Consider the following 20,524-nt stretch of genomic DNA (forward strand, 5'->3'; position numbering starts at 1 on the left):
CGCATGCGTATCCCGGTACGTGTCTTCCCATCGGCACTCTCCCCCCCCGGCTTTTGCTGCTCATCCCACGTTCGGCCAAGCGCGGCTTTCGCCTCTCGTTCATCGCATAACATTTAACAACAAAAGGCATATGTGCACTAACTAACAGCAGAGATTCACCAGTATACAATACAACATCTGGAGCAGCTGTAAGGTTTGATTTTTCCGCCACTTCCGCGAGTTCTTCTGCGGCTGCACCGAGATAACCGACGTTAAATGGCAAATTTTTCGGCGACATAAAAAAAGTCGACATAACCGATAAAAAATGCTGAGAAAAAGCGAGAATTTGGCGGTTCCACCTCAAAAACGTCGACTTAATAGGGTTGTCGAGGTAACCGAGGGTGAGATAACCGGGTTCCACTGTATATATATGTATTTTGTATGTGGCCAAGGGTCAGTTTTGAATTTCAATAAGAATCACTTTACCCATCAAAGATAAAATGACGTGTGCCAGACTTATTAATCATGGCTTACTCAGCTCCTCAATATCTTTGAAAAAATATTTATTAGAACATCCTCCTGATTAAAACCGAAAAAACTGGCTAATAAGACATACTGGGAAAATTACAATTTTAGCATAAGGGAGAAAAACAAAATTCCAGTGCATATCGTGTATAATGCAATAATGTCCTTTCTACTACATCACAGCCATATTCAATTCTTTAATCTGATTGGTCAGAAAGTTTTGATTTCTATAACAGAAGCTCTGATATACATGAGACTTCATAGTAAATGACACAGGGTATATTTATCCTTATAGGAAATAGTCTCCATTGTCAGTTTTTCAGGAAATTCCCTCAGTTTCTGTCATTCATTTGAAATAGAAATAAAAAAAATGCAGTTTACGGTTGACGGCTAAAAAAGTATGACGTGCGACGATCCTCAGGAAAATTATTTTCTCCTGCTTTACATCACCACCATCACCAGCCTGTTCATTATCTTCCTATAATAGATGCTCTCGTACTGCATAACACTTCAGGTAGCTTTGGCTGCACTTCTGTCTCTTTAGATTGATGCAGTTGCGAGTGAAAATTTGTCCCTTAGAAAAAAATATATATAATTTGAAGGTTGTACAAAGTGACATTAACTTGTCGGAAGCACAAAAGTTGCAGTATTATGTCTTCCACCATCTTGGTTGTGTTGAGCTGAATAGGTCAATTGACCGTACAATTCAGCATGAACTTGATTTTCAGATGTATTTTCTTGGGAGATTGTTTTAAACAAGAACGCTGAAAAAAGATACGATTTTAAACGCATGATTAAAAAATAGTAATTGATAGTAACTGCAGTGATACGGTACGTTGGCCTCCATGTTTACGGACAGTCTGAGTAGAAACACTGAAAACAAAAATAAAATGTTCTACCTTGAGGGCTAACTTTAAGGTCTTCAGGATCTACGATAACCTCGGGCAAATCCTGGCTCGTCCGGTCGCTCTTTTTGGCTTCGCCCCACAAGTTCGAGCCACCATGCATGCTGGGAATGTTGAGGACAGCGATGCCTTCCAGGGAAAGGTTACTGAGGTCCAGGGGAATGCCACAACACTGTGTGGGAGAGAAGTAGTTACGAAAAAAGTATTAATATATAAACAACCACTTATAACTATTGACTGGTATGTTCAAGAGATCATTTGTATTTAGTTTGCTTTCCTTAACTGGGAAGGTTTCAGAGTAAATATTTTATAACCTCAAGGTAAATACTGTATGTGTCTAAATGATTGTTAAAGGTGTGCAAGCACTGCATATCCAGATAAAAGGTATATACTAAATAAACTAAATACACAATCCTGAGTAGGACATACTGCATACTAAACATGCATAAAGTATTCGGACCAATCTATTGGGACTTGACTTGACTTTTTCAGCCATATGTGGTTCTTCCCAAAATGTTGGAGGCACACAATTCTACAGGATGCCGATACTGGATTTTACTGACACCGATTGCTAGGTTGGATCGTACTTGCCGATAACCGATTAATCAACCAATATGGATACTGGATAAAAAAATAAATAAAAATAACACTCAAATGTGCTAAATTATTAATAAATAATGAGGAAAATAAAAGAGGTGCATTCAAACTGAAACAAAATGTAACACTCCAAATAAATAAAAACTTCCAAAATTAATTTAAAAAAAAGACACTTCAAATAAACAGCACATGGTGTCAGTGATTCACCTCTAGAGGCTGCTCTTGCACGGTATACTGCAACCCGGAAAAACTATCGGTAGATTTTTGACGATAGCCGATAGTTCCATCAATCAAAAGGCAAAAGTAATCAGTTGACCTCTGATAGGATGCCTTTGGGTGTGCATTACATTTTCCCTTTACTTGAACTAGGAGACCCAAACCTGTTCCAGCATGACAATGCCCCTGTGCACAAATCCAGCTCCATGAAGATAGTCTTTACATCGGGAGGAGTGAAAGATCTTATGCTATAGATCTCAAACCCTAATGAACACCTTTGGGATGAATGTGAATGCTGACTGCACACCAGGCCTCCTCACATCACCTACATCAGTACCTGACTTACTAACACTCCTTGTGGATAATTGAATCTCACACAAAGCTTCACAAATACACTTTAAAATTGAGTGGAACATCTTCCCAAAAGAGTGGCGGTTAATTAATACAGCAAATGGGGAGTAAATGTGGAATGTTTAAAAAGCACATCAAATGTTATGGTCATGTGTCCACAAACTTTGTGTATTTTCAAAGAAGTGCATTTCTATTAATAAGGTCTCAGCCTTACCTCTATAGTGAGGCACTCCTTGAGTTTCTTACAGGACGCTGAGATCGTCTCCGAGGTGGCAAACTCAAAGTACCACAGCTTGTTCTTCATTCTAAAAACAAACAGTGACGTTTACATATGAACAGAAGCCATTGAAACACGTTGAGAAGTAACGGGTCGTGCAGTTCACACTCTTAACAGCATGCAGCGCTATTAGTACCTCATTACCTCAGTACCCAGTACATCATGCTGCATCCTGGCAGGGAAGGCTGTAAACTAAACTGAAACATTAGATGAAATTTATATTTATATGTATTATTATATTAATTGAGAAGGAAGGGCAGTTCAGGTGCAGAATTTCGGCGCTTGCTATGTGACTGACATAGAAATAGTCTAATTGGTGGCTATATAAACAGACAAACAGACAGACAGACCTGTCTGTCTATATAGCCACCATTCTGTCTGTCTGTCTGTCTGTCTGTCTGTCTGTCTGTCTGTCTGTCTGTCTGTCTGTCTGTCTGTCTATCTATCTATCTATCTATCTATCTATCTATCTATCTATCTATCTATCTATCTATCTATCTATCTATCTATCTATCTATCTATCTATCTATCTATCTAATTTTACCCACAGAGCTACCACTTCCAAACATGACCAATCACTTGTATTCCTCAACTATAAGTTGCTTTTCAAAAAAGCATCTGGCAGATGAACAAAAATAAATGAAAATCTAAATAAAGACATGAATTGTGCAACACATAAGGACATGCTGTTACAGGAAAATACTCAAAAACAGGGGTGGACTGATGTTACCACCCTCAAGCTGACTGTTTTTATTCGTCTTAGACACAACTTCCCAATGCATGCAATTTTTTTTACTTATTAAAAAGTTTGCTCATGTCAATAAGCCCACAGTTACAACTGACACTAGAGACTCCTATAACGTTACAGGATCGCCAAGAAATCATTAACGCAAGTTAAGATACAAATCTCGGCAAACGAACTGTTGCATCAGAAACGTTAAATCAGATTTTGCAAACCTGTGATCTTGAATTTCTAAAGTCTAGAGTCAGAGCTGCTGTTATAAAAAAATATCACTTATTTTCCGAACAATGACAATCAGTAATGAAAGATTAATGATCTGATTTACTGCAGTGTCGTGATATTATCTGTTATTATAACAAGATTATCATTTTAGAATGATAGATCAATCATTTCTTCATCCCAGAGAGAAATTTATAGCAAGGCTTCAGCTTTGAACCATTGGAAGCAGGTCAGGTCACATTTTTCACCACACCAAATGAAGAGTCATTTCGGAATTAATCATTTTTAAAAGGGAATCGAGCAGAATTTGAGTACAATCCCACCTGCTGTTGAATTTCTGTGGATGTTTTTCACGCATGGTATGAAACCGGTGAGCAATCGACGCATCCTGCAAAAAAATAAAAAATACATTTAATGGCAACTTAATTGCACATTTTTTATAAATGTACCTTAAATTAATACTTTTCAAGTTTTTAATACTCGAATCAAAACGGACAAATATTGATGCTTTAAACAAATGTATGTTAATTATTAGTGAAACCAAACTCAACATGGAGCATGAAGACTAAATATTCTTGTAAATGTTTTAAAGTAATTCTGGTGTTTTCAATTAAAATCATCAGGACACCAAATGTTACTTCTGTTACAAATATTTCCAGACGGACGGATTTAATTGCCTCTCCAGCGTGTACCTCCACCTCTCAAGGCTCGTCTCAACCTGTTCCATGCGTGTACTGTCACCACAAATCACAATATCCCAAAGGCTTATAGAGTACATTACTGATTTGAATATTCATTAATGAAACGAATGAAAACCCTGGAGAGGAATACTGAGGATTTTTAATTCTTAGTTTCTCAGCTCTAAATACTACAAATCATAATCCTGCAATTAAATGCAGACCTAATTGATACGTTAACATCTAACATGTTTTGACTTCATTGTCGTGCTGTGCATTTAGGAATGCCATGAACAGTTTTAATGGGAGTATAGCCTCCTCCTTTCATAATGAATGTTTCCCTGACTTAATACATTTTTCAAGAAAGACGAACGGACAGACAGACAGACAGACAGACAGACAGACAGACAGACAGACAGACAGAGAATGGGTGAATAAGTTGATAGATAGATAGATAGATAGATAGATAGATAGATAGATAGATAGATAGATAGATAGATAGATAGATAGATAGATAGACAGACAGACAGACAGACAGACAGACAGACAGACAGACAGACAGACAGACAGACAGACAGACAGACAGAGAATGGGTGAATAAGTTGATAGATAGATAGATAGATAGATAGATAGATAGATAGATAGATAGATAGACAGACAGACAGACAGACAGACAGACAGACAGACAGACAGACAGACAGACAGACAGACAGACAGACAGACAGAGAATGGGTGAATAAGTTGATAGATAGATAGATAGATAGATAGATAGATAGATAGATAGATAGATAGATAGATAGATAGATAGATAGATAGATAGATAGATAGATAGATAGATAGATAGATAGATAGATAATGGGTGAATAAGTGGATAGATAGGGATTCTCTCGCTCACCACGCCGATGGAGAAGTAGTTATTGATGATCTCGTAAGGCACGGGGTCTCCTTTCTCCTGACTGTCTTCCATCACCACCTCCACACTCCAGCGGTCCATCATCACCGGAGCGCTGAACTCCAGCTCCTTCAGGATACGGGTCAGGTCCACGCCGTCATAACCTGCACGTACACACCGCAATTAATCCTTGTGCTGATATTCAATACACTGACATTCATTCCACTACTGTGTACCAGGGATGGTAAGAGTCAGCAATTCGGATCGGTGCATCGGCATATAAGTCAGCGATGTGATGCATCGATTATAGGTGTGCCATAGGATACAAGTTGCCACCAGTATCACAATGCATCCTTTTTGACGTATTTGCATCGGTAAAAAACTACTGATGCAGTAATTCACAAAAAAAAAAAAAAAAAAAGAGTACACCCCTCACATTTCAACAACCATTTTATTATATGTTCTGAAGGGACAATACTATAGAAATGAAACTTGAATATATTTTAGAGTAGTCAACGTGCAGTTTGCATACAGTACAGATTTACTGTCTTCTAAAAAGAACTTAACATACAGCCAATTATTGTCTAAATAACTGGCAACAAAAGTGAGTACACCCCAAGTGAACATGTCAAAACTGTCAAAAGTGTGAATATTTTGTTTGAGCACTGTGTTCTCTATCACTGCCTTAATCCTCCTGGGTATGGAATTCACCAGAGCTGCACAGGTTGTTGCTGGAAACCTCTTCCATTTCTCCATAATGACATCACAGAGCTGGTGAATGTTAGACACATGGTGCTTCACCACCTTCCGCTTAAGGACGTCCCACAGGTGTTCAACAGCGTTAACGTCTGGAGACATACTTGACCACTCAATCACCTTCACCTTCCTCAGCAAGGCATCTTGGGGGTGTATTTGGGGTCGTTATTATGTTGAAAAAGAGAGTTCATCATTGAGGGAAACATGGATTCCAACATGAACTGTGACATTCTAAAACAGTTTCCCCTCAATGAACCGCAGCTCCCCAGTACCAGCAGCACTCATGCAGCCCCAGACCATGATGCTACCACCACCATGCTTGACTGTAGGCAAGACACAATTTTCTTGGTACTACTTACTAGGACATCACCACAAATGCTGGAAACATCTGAGCCAAACCAGTATATCTCAGTGTCATCAGACCACAGGACATGGTTTCACTAATTTATGCACTTGGATAGGTTTTCTTTAGCAAACTGTTTGTGGGCTTTCTTCTGAGCAGCTTTAGAAGTGGCTTCCTTCTGGGATGGTGGCCATGCAAACCATGGGAGAGTGGTAGCTCAGTGATTAAGGTGCTGGATTTCTGATCAGAAGGTCAGGAGTTTAAGCCCCTGTATCGCTAAGATGCCACTCTTGGGCCCTTGAGCAAGGCTCCAGGGGCGCCCTATCATGGCTGACCCTGCGCTCTGACCCTAGCTTCCGAGCAAGCTGGGATGTGCGAAGAAAGAATTTCACGGTTTTCTAAAGTATATGTGACAAATAAAGGCTATTCTTTGCCAACCGGCTTGTTACAGTGTGCGGCGTCTGGTCTGAGCACTGACAAGTGGACCTAGTGTGAGGGGTGTACTCACTTTTGTGAGATACTATATATATATATTATTTGCTATACATTGATTATTTCGATATGAAGATAGATTTCTTTTCGCTAAACTGTTTCTCAAGCGCATGAATATGACATATCACCACACTACGGAGACCCAAAAGTGTCCTGAGAGTCACATAGAATATGGATTACCATGGCAGAGGTAGAGCTGCGTCCTCCTGGTACCTGAACAAAAACATCTGTTTTTTTGTTTATAATTTTTTCTCTCTTATTTTTTTAAGAAATAAAAGTGAACTATTTGTACCTTATGGCATAGCATCATATTTTTTTCAATTGCATCATATTGCATTGAATTGCATTGTGTTAAATCGAATCGAAATTGGATCGCACTGCATCATAACAGGGGTGAATCGTATCGGTAGCTGCTTCATATGTATCCTATTGTTGGCTATGCATCGAAATGTGAATCACATCGGTCTTAGTTATGGAGATCCCTCTACTGTATACTGTGTATTAAGTGACCAATTATGTCACGTGTTACTTTCTTTACTGTCTCAATCAGTCCAGTTCAGCTCTGAGCAGGAAGTCGCTCCATTAAATAAATCCCATGATGCCATGCAAAAAAACAGGGAGCCTCGGTTCTCATCACGTTCCTTGCATATGCAGACGTCAAATGACATATTCTCAGTTTGAAAGAACATAAAAAGTGAACTCTCAGCCATCTCGAGCTACAAGAGTAATTTACTTGTTAATGCTGATGTAGTTCTCTTATTTGACGAGATGGTGTTCTTACCTCCTCCCCAACGCAGACATCGTGCAAGGTCGTTTCCTGTGCCGAGAGGAAGCACGCCCACCGGGGGGCGCACTGGCAGGTTGGCCTTATCTACAAAATAAAAAAAAGATTATTTCATAAAGGGCTGCTACACTTTAATAGTGATTAGCTATATATTTAGCGCTTTACCTTCTGATTTTTTTTTTGCAAAAGGGGATGATTATATTAGTGATTACAAACTGAAGAAATGAGTGAAAGCGCCACCTTCAATTTTTTTTTTAATGCAGACTGCCCAAGAATTTACACCACCACCAAGCAGAACATAATACAACTACAGACTGGGAATAGGATTGTGCCATCTAGTGGACATGTCTAGATTTTTTATTTTTTTAAAGGAGTATACGGTATGTTTATTTCTAACCTATGGCGTCAAGGATCCAGCCAACGGTCCCGTCACCTCCACACACTAATATTCTGTAATCCTGAAGATCCCTGAAGAAGCTCAAGCTGGTGAGAAAAAAAATATTAAAATCAGCCAGATATTTATTAATTCAATGAAATGTAAATTTATTGATTACACCCAAAATCTACAAACTAGGAGAAAACACAACAGACTGCCCATGAAGAAAAAGGAAAATTCAAGAAGGGACATTTTAAGGGAAACAGGTCGAGAACTCTGTATAGATCAGACCAAAACAAGACGGTTATCAGAAATAGGCCAAAATACAATAGAACCCCTTTAGGGTTCCCCTATTTAGGCTAAATAGAGTGGTGGCATTGTACAATGGTCATTCATGGAAACTAAATTTTTGCGAATAATATTGTTATCTTAAGCTAAAGAAGATCCGAGTGTTATTTTAATATCTGGCTCAGCTCCTCATGGCTACATCTTGCAAAATTATCTATGGAACCAAACTGCGAGGAGCTAATCCAATGTCCTGATTGGTGGAAATGAGACCGGCAGCTACACCATTTTCTCAAAGTTTTTGTATTTGTTCTTTTAGTAGTCTTGTGTCGTATCTGGTCGGCGTTCTGGAACGCTTCCCTGTATGCAACGTTCAACTTGATGAGCTTGACCGATCTTGCAAAACGTCACAACTGAAAATGAAAGATACTCGGTTTTAGACTGGTGACCCCTTTAACTCGATAAAGGTTTAAAAATAGTTCGTTCGCTTTCTTTTTCTGGTAGAAAAATCTGCAGTGAGCTGGTTTGTTCTGCGTCAGTATGTTTTATATCTGCCACCGCTTGCACTTCCTCCTGCATTTCCAGCGGTTCCTCTTTACGAAATACTGCACCGAGAAATCCCTGTGTCTGCACTTTTATTAGCATCTCACGTAAAAATACTTTAAAATTTGGTCCGGCTTTTTCGCTGTAAAACCTTTTATAAGAATGACGATACTGTGAATTGTTGTCACCAAGGGAATTTTAGCGTTATTACCAGTTAGGACGTCGTTATTGTCCGATTACAACACTGGTGCGCAATTTCCACGAAGTCCCCAGGTGGCGATGGAACGGCCCACCAGAGAATATTTTGTCTATTCGAGCTGCCGTTGTGAGGGCGGAGCCCTCGCCGCCTCATTCCGCGACACGCATCGTCGATACATTCGGGTTGACGAATCGTGCAAAGAGTTGAATTCAATTAAATTTTATTTCTATTCCGCTTTTCAGAATGGACATTGTCTCATAGCAGCTTTACAGAATGTAAGAATTATAGAACAAAAATTCCAATAAGTGAATTGTGTGTAGTTAACCCATCCTTATGTGGGTGGAACCAAGAGTGTGATTATAAATCACGAATACAACAATACAAACACTAGAGAGTGAGAAATATCATGATCACTGGAGTTTAGATTTTGATTTAGATTCAATTTGTCAAAATTGATGACAATTTTGAGCTTCGCCTACATCCATCACTCAGCACTAAGGTTACAGTATGGTATATTATCATCACAGGGTTTCACAGGCGGTTACTTCTTTAAAAATTAACAACCGCTGTTACACTGTATGTTACTTTGCTTGAACCTTTTTTTGTGCGGATGTTGCAAAACTTCACACATCTGAATATTAAAAAACATGTGGTTCCAACATGAGCCACTTCGTCCAACAATCTATTGCAACGGTGACTTTTCATGGTTGCCGAGATCCCCGGATCTCCGTGTCTGCGATTTCTATCTGTGGAAACATCTTAAAAGCCAAGTGAATCGCACACGTCCTGCAACCACTGCTGAGGAGGATTGAAGTGGAAATCGCTGGCATTCCTACTGACGTCAAACAATACAGACTTTCCACAACAGGCTGTCAGAATGTAGAAAAACACCTTGTTTTCTTCAAGAAATTAAATAAATAATAATTAGGGGTGTAAAGGAGAACGTACACAATACACTTGATCGTACCAAACCATTTCGTTACAGAGCTTTCAGTACGATGCACGTGTACCGATTCTTCTTTTACATTCGGAACATCGTTGAAATCTGAGTTCCCTCACAAACATAATATGGGGCAGATAGCAAGTCTGTGTAGTCTCCGCCTCGCACTTTGAGCGCAGTGTTTCTGGAACTGAAACACTATTTGAACTGCGCACGTGAGAAACGCGCATGTCGATGACGTCCTGTCATTGTCAGCGTTTTTTATGACAGTCAAACATCATGGATTTGTTTGCGTTTTATGTACAGCTTTGAGAATGAATCTTAAAAATTTAATCCATTTATTTAATTGTATTCCAGCAATTTAATTTGTGGCAATTTAATCAATTACTTAATTAAATCAATATTAAAAAAAATATTTTGCCATTAATTTGATTTAATCTATTTTTTTTTTTATTTACAACAAGCCGGCGTTTTATTTTAGAATCTGAAAACAAAAATATAAGCCGTTGTTTACAAATATTCAAATGAACGAAGCATGAATTTATAGAACATTTTAATCAATATCACAACCCAATTTAATCAAAAACAAAAATGAATAAAGAAATAATTTAAATAGATGTAGCTATTATGATTATGAGGTCTTTTCCCCATTACCATGCTGGTAAATTCAACAAGCAGCTATGTGACGTATATCACATAGATGTGTAGAAGCAGGTATGGGTATCTGTAGGAGATCTTCGAATTAGCGCTAAATTACCCGAGAATTTCAGGTGGGACTACGTGCATTACCACGTCTCCGGTTTTATCACGGACAGCGAGTTAGAAGAAAAACGCAAACGTAAAATCCTGCATGAAACTGGCCAAATCTGCCACGGAGACGTTTGACGTGTATGGCGAGTCGTTGGAAGGTGTTTCGAGCGGCATGCGCGCTTTAAGAGCTTTGCTGAAAGACGACGAGAGATCAGGAAGACCTTCGACCTCTGAAAAAGTCAAAACCGTTCAGCAACTCGTGCATAAAGATCGTCGGGGAACAATTCACAAGTCCGCACGCACCCTACTGGCCAGATGTGGCTTCTGCGGTCTTCGCCCTCTTCCCGAAAATGAAGATCTGGCAAGAAGGTCACCGTATTTAATACCAATGCGGAGATCTCAGAAAGTGAAGGCTTCAAAAAGAAGACTTCCAGGACACATTCCAGACGTGGCAGGAACATTGGGAGCGCTGTATTGCTGTTCAAGTGGACTATTTTGAAGGTGATAGTGTGTAAACGTAGATAAATAAAGTACTCTCTTGTAAACTGGGAAAGTCTTAAAAATTCTTGATACCAAGAGTTTGAGAAAAAAATAAAAAACTTATAGTATCAGATTTGAAGCTATAAAAATAATGAAGGAGGTATGGACAGCAGGTCATATCTATGATAGGACAGCAGGTCATATCATATCATGGGAAAGTCTTAAAAATTCTTGATACCAAGAGTTTGAGAAAAAAATAAAAAACTTATAGTATCAGATTTGAAGGTTGTCCATTGTATGGACAGCAGGTCATATTTCATTAAGACTGTGTTGTTTATAAGCACATATGGAACAACAAACTTTTCAGTTCACCTGAAAAAGGGAATTAACTAGACAGATGTTGTAGGTGAGGAGGCCTGGAGTGAGTCACTTTCCAATTCATTCCAAAGGTTTTCAGTAGGGTTGAGGTCAGAGTTCTATAGCAGCCCACTCAAGATCTTCAACTTCACCTCATGTAAACCATTTCTTAATAGAGCTTGCTTTGTGGTTTGGGTCTCCTAGTTCAAGTGAAGGAAGAATTGAATGCTACTACATTCAAAGACATCCTACAGATTTGTGTGCCTCCACATGTTTGTGGCAAAAGTTTGAGAAACAACCACAAATATCTGGTGATGTCTGGTCCTAATCCTTTTGTACATATAGTGTAGATAGATGAATATAGATCGATAGGTAGACAGACAAACAGAATATAAAAATAAAGAAAAAGAACCGAATTTAAACATTTTCTCTCATGGAGAAGGAAAAGTCTTACCCTGGTCCTGGTCCACCATTGGAGAGGTTATAAACCTGTCGCGGGTTTAACAAGTACTGAAACTTGCGTAAAACTCTGTAAAACAAACAACAAAAAGTGCCCTTTATGAGTTTTTAATCATTACAATGTTTTATTGGATGAAACGATTTCCACTGGTGAACTGTGTATAAAATACCAAAAAAAAAAAAAAAAAAAAAAGACTTTTTTATAAATAAAAAATTAATTCAATAATAAAATTCAATCAATTTTATCATGACAAAGAATGTAGAAATTTTTTTCTTTAATCTAAACTCAATTCTACACTCATTGCGTGTGCCACAGTGGCTGGACTGAACCCTAAGGATTTCTAATCTAAGCTTTTCCCCTGAAATATTTGCATCTCATTCTAAAAACATTCAGCCTTCTCCCTCAGGAAGTATAATTCCATATCGCAAACCCTTTTTCTTTTAGGACTAAGATCCCTCACTGTTTCATTATAAACGAAACATGGCGTCAGGTTTCAGAGCCATACTCGTTAGATGCTCCTCGTGTTGCGCTTCTGCTTTTCCAATTGACACCTGACCGCAAAACAAAATGCAAATGGACAGGTGAAAGTAATAGTGTGGCCAAAATGCAATTTACATTTACACTGAACATTTACATTTTCCACCTGTCAGCCGTGACACGTTCGACGTCTCAAGTTTGATTAGTTTTTCGCTGGAGCTACGAGGTAAAGAAACACCCTGCGACCACTTTGATAGAAGCACTGTGATTATCCTGTAAGCAAAATGTGTGGCTGCTGTGCATCAAATCCTGTTTGTTTGCAATTCGCGCCACACACCAGAATGGGGAACAATGTAATCTTGGTGACTTTCGCTTGAGGATTGGTGCTGTATTTGAGTATATATCAGAAACTGGGATTTTCACAAACAGCCTTTAATTAATGAGAACTAAACACAATATGCTTCAAGTGGTAGCTTTCATTAGGAAGTGGCTATGATGGTCTATGATGTTGAACTTCATGAGTTCGAACCTTAGACTTATTTCAAATCTCCCATTTATGTCTAAGATTTTAGAAAAGATTGTGTTTGCCCAGTTTGTTCCTACTTACAAGAGAACAATATTTTTGAAGAGTTTCAGTCGGGTTTTAGGCCCCATCATACCACAAAAACTGCTATGTTAGTTAGTATGTCTAGTTAAAATCACTAATGACCTGGTTTTAGCTTCAGAGCAAGGCTACATCCCTCTGTTAGTTTTTCTTAGTGCTGCATTCAACACTATAGATCATAACCTTCTCCTAGATCGCTTACAAAATTACATCGGCATTCAGGGACAGGCATTAAGCTGGTTTAGATCCTACCTGTCTGAACGTCACCATTTTGTAGACTTAAATGGAGAGCTATCCAGGGTAGTACAAGTAAATTATGGGGTGCCACAAGGTTCAGTTCTAGGACCTCTGCTTTTCACAATATACATATACATATATAAATTCTGATAAGACAGAGATTTTGCTCATCGGCCCAAAAACCAGTACACAGAAGCTCCAGCATTTCAACCTGCATTTTAAAGGATGTAGTGTAACTACTAGTTCAACAGTAAAAAAAAAAAGTTATTTTTAGACAGCAAATTGTCCTAAAAAAAATATCACATCAACCATATTACAAAAACAGCTAAGCAAAGCCCTAAATGTTTTGGCTCCCATGTATATATCCAGTCTTCTTAAAAATCTCAAAACTCCAGACTTCTAGTAGTTTCTAGAATAGCAAAGTCCACTAAAGTCTATCACTGTAATCTGGACACCTTTAGGTCTGGTCACGATGGTCACAATGTTCACAAAGTTCCTAATTTGCTGACAAATTCAAACGGCATTCAGGCAACTGATCCATCTTTCATTCCTACTATAAATCTGAGTTCCCTCACAAATATATTAATATTATGCTAATTCTAGTGATACGGAGTCTTTTGCGTTTTATGTCCAGCTTCATGAATTTTTCTTTAAACGAGAAAATCCTCACAACTCAACACTTCAAGGGAGTGAATGAAAGAAGGATGGAAGGAATGCTGAAATAAGTAGAACAGTTGAGTAGGACATTTAAGAAAATTTGATAAGTTCATATGAATTTTTTTTTGTAACAAAGCAAACTTGGAAATTTCATTTGTATTATATTGATTTCAACGATTACTCAATATAATCAATATAATAAAACCGTGTATTTAATTTATTATTACATTTTTATATATTAGATTTTATAAATAAAATATAATGTTGTGAATGATTTAACCAAGGAGGCATTTTATTTCAAATTGTTTTGAAAATGTAAATTGATGATGTTCACAAATGTTAATAATAAGAAACTGCGATAATAAAAAAAAAAAAAGACAAGCAATTTTAGGTTTTGCATTTTTTCCGCCGAACTGTACCAAAATGAACCGAAGTGCGATTTAAAAACCGGGGTACGTACCGAACATTTAGTGTTATACAATTTTAAGGCTTGTGAAAGTTTTGAGATGGTGTCAGGAGTGGTCTCACCTCTCCCCCTGTTTGCCTCCACTTTTAGGGTTCACAAACACCAGAAGAGGATGAGTGTCACGGATTGGAATTACCTGTATAAAGACAGACACACAAACTCTAAATATATAGCACACACACATATTGGTACCTTACTTGCACTACGTATCTTTGCATACTTATGCACACCTACTCTAATAAATACACTTTCTTCTTGTTTTTTTTAGACAATAATGGCTCTAAGTTCGTTTTAGAGGACAGTAAATCCGACTGCTATACAAACTGCATATTGATCTAAAATATGTTTCATTTCTATAGTATTGTCCCTTGAGAACATATAATAAAACGGTTGCTAAAATGTGAGGGGTGCACTCACTTTTGTGAGATACTGTATGGTTTGTGTACTTTTGTCCACCATTGACGTTCAACACATACAGTGAATCATAGCGGTAAAGTAATCAGAGACTAATTTGTTTTTTAAACAGGCCAAACTTCACGTGAAAAAAGCAGCAACAGATGTGGGCTGGTCCAGCGACGCGAAATATGTTTAAATACATGCAAAAATTTTTTTTGCCAAACACTTACAGTTCCACCTGTTACTCCACAAACGTTACTATGGCAACCGGTAGCAGAAACGCCTAAAGCCGAAAACAATTTGTGCACTTCGAAATATAAAATCACAGCAATATCTGCATTTGATTCACAGATGCATTGCTCTTTATTTATTACACAGCTAGTGTTTATGAATTGCAGTGGTACAAAAGGGAAAAACATTTTGGAACATGTTGGGGGGGGGGGGATTCAGGAACTTCTGGGTGGTATTAGGAACCCTGCCTCAAACATCATCACCCTATCTGTCGTTAGTTATTCCTCTAGAACAGCAAGCGCTTCATTTCTTAGACGAAAATACAAATTTCGTGAACCCTGAAATGTTCAGCAGTGGAAAGGTGAAGGGTTATAAAACGTAATGAAGTGCAACTCACCTGCAGTACCTGTCCATCAGGTGTAGTGTAGTACTCGGTGTCATCTGCTGCACCGTTTTTCAAACAGTTCTGCCTCTCCTAATGAGCCCAAAGAGAGAATATTGGAAACAATAGATTCGAAGTTGTATGTTAAACTTTAAACTGTCCTGCAACAAGACCACTATTCAAGACTTTTCGACTTCTAATGCTAAAATAATAATATTAATAAAAAAAAAAAAAGCGATATGGAGAATTCAATGAAACGTGATAATTTACTGATACCTTAATGACGGGGTAAATGGCCCATGGGGGTAATATGTGGTCTTTCAGCGGGCCGCAGCTACACTCCAAGGGCTCCAGGTTTGCGCATTCGTTATGGCGCTGGAACGGGAAGCAATTAAATAAATCAGCTTTATATTGTCATGAAATCCTGAGGCAAGACATTCAGTAAACTCTGTCTAGAACTAAGGCTGTGTACTGGCAAAAATCTGGGGGTTGCGATACGATATGTTGCGATACACTGCGATATATTGGGATATTTCTTATTTTAGAAATTAGTATATAATTTTAGGACAAAGTACACAAACCACTCAAATGTGCAATAATAATAATATATATAATAATCCTATTATCATTTTTGTCACAGGACTTTTGCTTAATCAACTCAGTTTATGTGAAAAGACTCGAATGTTACTCTCTTAATAGAATGAAATTAATGAGTCAAACACTGATTGATATCTATTAAAATTATCATAAACCCAAATCCTTCTTTTGAAAACTACTTAAAAAAAAAAAGCACGTAAACAAGGCCAAGCGTGTTGTGGCGAGTTCGAGTCAGGGGTTTCTTCCATCAGTTATTTCTCTCTAAATGTTTTGCTTGCTGTTGAAATGATGCTGAACTGTATGTTGGTGATAAGTAGAAACCACGAATCGGCAAAACAAGATTAAAACAGAGCGCGCTCGACCCTGATTGATGACTTAAAGCGCGTTTGACCGGTTTTTATAATAAAAAAATGAACGACTGATTTTGCAAAATGAAGAGTAAAAGGTATGAAATTTGTATATTAAATGTAGTGAAGTTAAAGTAAAAGTCTCCCCAAATGAAAACACTTCAGTAACTTCGGATACGTGAAAAAGCTACTTAAGTACAGTAACGAATTACATTTACTTCGTTTCTTAAACCCTTAAACTAACCCATAATATGAAACCTGCGCCAGTTTCACACCTCAGTGTTTTGCAATACATGAAATTAGTATGCTTGTACCAAACATGATATTTCCTTTTTTTTGGTTCTTTAACATATGCATAGTCGTTGATGATTATTATTGTAGTGTATTATTATTATCACCATAAGCATTAGGCTAGTAGCGAAAGCATGATCTGAGCACTAACCAGTGTTTTATATATAAAAGTGACAATCCTACGGAGGAAAGAAAATAAAGGGTAAGAAAGACTATAAGACAGGCATGTCCTAAACCCTCGCAAGTGCAGTCAGCTTTAACTTTAAGTTTGTGTATATTGAGCCCGCCGGTTATAAGTGTGTACAAAGTGCAACCACCGACAGCACATGCTTCTCAGCTTTTTAATACCATTCTAAATTTTTTCCCGTCTGAACAAAAAAACGCACATAAACAAAACAAATCGCTGTGAGCGCAAGACACTGCTATTACTTCCGGCGAGTTCTTCCTATCAGTGTTGAAGTTGAGAGATAAGAAGACTGTTACATATCTAGCGGTTGAGATGTAAACTCAAAGCGAAACAACTGCCATGGATCTTTAGTATTGAACTTATTAGATATCAGAAAATTAACTGAATTAAACCCTATTTAGCCTACATCTAAAAACTCATGTAACCTATTTACTCCAAGTACAAAAAAATAATAATCTGATACTAATAATAGAGTAAAATAGGGCTTGACTGATGCTATGAAATGTGCAGGTGAATTTATGTTATGCATGTTATGAAGCTGAATAAGAAGAAACTCACAGTGACTAGATATAAATTTGGAAATCATAATGATTCTCTCTATGAGCTCATCACCCTGCTCTCAAGGCCTACGTGACACAGTCAGATCTAAAGTGTGTATGACCTAGATACTAACATGATTCAGTAGAACAATACAGTTAAGCATATATGCATATAGAATCTAAGGAAAAGGAATATTGGCTTGATTCAATAACAGTAGCATAGAGAACAGCATTAAAAATGAGAATTGGCTTTCCAAAGAAAAAACACATTTTCATGCAACTCACAAACTTTTTGATTCATTTCACAAACAATTACAGTTAGTCAGATTTCTTTCAGAAAGAAAGAAAGTCAGTCAGCAGATCATCTCTCTCCATAACCCCTTTTCTTCTTCACCTGCTACTTGGTTTGAAAAAGGCAGATGTAGAGGACAGGGGGGGTATGGAGACGGATGATCCGCTGTGGGGACCCCTAATGGGAGCAGCTGCAAGATGATGATAATTTTTAAAGAATGCATCAATCTCCTGGTATGGCTGCTAATTCAAGTTAATCATTTTTCATACAGCAAATTGATTATGAGAAAACCCTTTTGCAGTTGTGTTGTACAGCTGAGAACCGTTGTACCGATGGAGCAAACAAGAGAGCGTGGCGTTCTGTAGGTTACTTTAGTATCTGAACATCAGCAGTTGTTTGTTTGCTTGCAGGTTCAAAACGGCCAGAAAGAAAGAACTTTCATTGGAGACCAGTCAGTCTATTGTTGTCGTTAGAAAGGAAGCCTTCTCAGGTTTTCCTTTTTCATACTGTTCTTACCGTAGCATGGCACCACACACAGCTTTTTCCATGCACACCTTTGATCTTCTTCTGACATTTGTCACACTTCCCGGACTCACAGTTCCCAGTTATCCAGTCGTGGGTTGAAATCTGGGGGAACACACACACACACACACACACACACACACACACACACACACACACACACACACACACACACACACACACACACACACACACACACACACACACACACACACACACACACACAAAGAAATCAAATTGTGGACTTTCGGGAAAGACAAGAGCAGACAAGTGGTGATGTTTTGCTGGAATGCAGTCGCCCGGTCGTCCTAACAAACACTGCAAAACAGTGGAACTCTGCAAAGTATAGGAGTTTGGGAAATCAAATCTGCCTCGATTTCCCACGTTCTTCTGATGGAAAAATGCTTGGTTGTCACGAGAATCTCCCACCCACGTTCCCGTTCTAACAATGTAGCGTCTGTCTGTCAGTGTGGTGTCATGGAAAATCCCGTTTCTTAGTGGTTTCTGAACGTTTCGGTTTTATATACGCAAAATGAGTAATATGATCCGTCTGACAAAAAACAAAAGCTTGAAATTGCTGCTTTTTGCTCTTGCTTTTTTATGCCTTTGTGTCCGCAGTGGTGTCCTCCTGGGTCTCCTACCCTTTTCATTCAGATGGTGACGGAGAGTGCGAGCTGACACTGTTGCACCCTGTGTCTGCAGATCAGTTTGAATTTGTTTGGAAGTTAATCAGGGTTCTTTATCCACCATTCAAACAATCATTCGTTGTAATTTTTCATTAATTTTGCTCTTCCTTCCACATCCAGGGAGGTTCGCTACAGTGCCAGGGGCTGTAAACCTCTTGATGATATTGTGCACAATAGACACAGGAACATTAAGATCTCTGAAAATTGACTTTTCACTTTCAAATCCACAGACAACTCTTTACACTTCTTTCTTTTCTCCATCTTCAGTGTGACACACAACACAAAGGTTAAGTCAACATTTCTTCATTTTAATTGGTTGCAAGTGTGATTACTACATTGCCCACACCTGTTACTTGCCACAGGTGTGTCTAAATACAGATTTCACATGCTTAAAAAGCAGTACAGTTACAGTACACGCTACAATTTTGACAAGGTGCCAATAATTTTGTCCATTTCATTTTTGAGTTTTGTGTGAAATTTTTCACGGGAAAAATAACAGTATAACAATTACAAACATTTCCATATTTTTGATTGTATATAAGAATAAATGTATGTAATGAATGGACAATGATTTGGGACAAGTCTATTGTTAAATCTGCTATATGAACAAAACCAAATTAAATAGAATTTAAGGGTCGTTGTTTGTCGACTGTCAGGTGGTGTGTAAAGTAGACCAAGTTAATGCTAGTCTTATGGTTAATGCAGGTTAATGCTAGCAGGTTAATGCTAGTCTTCCACCAGAATGCTAACATTACTATGTATTATTATACTTAATTTCAGGTTGCCAAATCTTTCCGGACTATAAGCCACTACTTTTTCCCCACGCTTTGAACCCCGCGGCTTAAACAACGAAGCAGCTAATATGTGGATTTTTCCTGTTTTTTACCCAGTTTCACAAACTTCAAGCCGCCAAAAATCTGAACCCCATAACATTAGACCAATGAAATTGCTGAACGGGTTCAGGTGAACCGATTAAATTCTTTATATTAAATCAGATGCGCTCCCACTGAATCGGGCCGCACCACATCATAAATATGGATGATGTTCCTCTGACGTTTGACCTGCTGCTCACTCGGACTGTCTACAGGAAATGCGATTCATTCGTCACGCTGAAAACAACCGGGCATGAAAACACACTTCACCTGTGTTCTGAGCTGCACAGCACGGATGGTGATTTTTAAACGCATGACGATGCCAAAAGATAAACTCCCGAGAGAAATAGTTGTGAAAGGAAGGAGGAAGACAGTGAACAATAGCTTTCTTGGTAGGCTACTGTTTAGATACAAGCCGTGTTACAGACACTGTCTTTTATTAAAGCCTGTGTAAAGTTCATTAGTTTCAGTGTAGGTACGACTTATAGACAGGTGCGGCTTATTTATGTTCAAAATCAAAATCTTTGTCAAATTCAGTGGGTGCGGCTTATATTTGTGTGCGCTTAATAGTCCGGAAATTACGGTGTGTGTGTATA

General features: G+C 38.2%; 1 protein-coding gene and 1 long non-coding RNA gene across 3 annotated transcripts in view; one reads left to right on the forward strand and one right to left on the reverse strand.

The window, feature by feature from the left end:
• dgkaa (diacylglycerol kinase, alpha a) overlaps positions 1 to 20,524 on the reverse strand; it is a 57,174-nt gene that overhangs the window by 5,759 nt on the left and 30,891 nt on the right. For both annotated transcript variants that reach the window (XM_083520902.1, XM_083520903.1), the window contains exons 11-21: positions 18,365 to 18,475; positions 15,872 to 15,970; positions 15,611 to 15,688; positions 14,649 to 14,722; positions 12,140 to 12,214; positions 8,153 to 8,238; positions 7,753 to 7,842; positions 5,384 to 5,544; positions 4,135 to 4,199; positions 2,788 to 2,878; positions 1,404 to 1,581 (exon numbers count right to left, since the gene is read on the reverse strand). In XM_083520902.1, the coding sequence (XP_083377028.1) occupies positions 1,404 to 1,581; positions 2,788 to 2,878; positions 4,135 to 4,199; positions 5,384 to 5,544; positions 7,753 to 7,842; positions 8,153 to 8,238; positions 12,140 to 12,214; positions 14,649 to 14,722; positions 15,611 to 15,688; positions 15,872 to 15,970; positions 18,365 to 18,475 (1,108 nt within the window). The remainder of the gene's footprint in view (positions 1 to 1,403; positions 1,582 to 2,787; positions 2,879 to 4,134; positions 4,200 to 5,383; positions 5,545 to 7,752; positions 7,843 to 8,152; positions 8,239 to 12,139; positions 12,215 to 14,648; positions 14,723 to 15,610; positions 15,689 to 15,871; positions 15,971 to 18,364; positions 18,476 to 20,524) is intronic.
• On the forward strand, positions 16,186 to 17,007 carry LOC310714968. The gene is made up of 2 exons (XR_014530199.1): positions 16,186 to 16,576; positions 16,638 to 17,007. It is a non-coding gene; the product is annotated as an uncharacterized lncRNA (long non-coding RNA).

This window comes from Silurus aristotelis (assembly GCF_946808225.1).
Source record: "Silurus aristotelis genome assembly, chromosome: 19".
Taxonomy (NCBI): Eukaryota; Metazoa; Chordata; class Actinopteri; order Siluriformes; family Siluridae; genus Silurus; species Silurus aristotelis.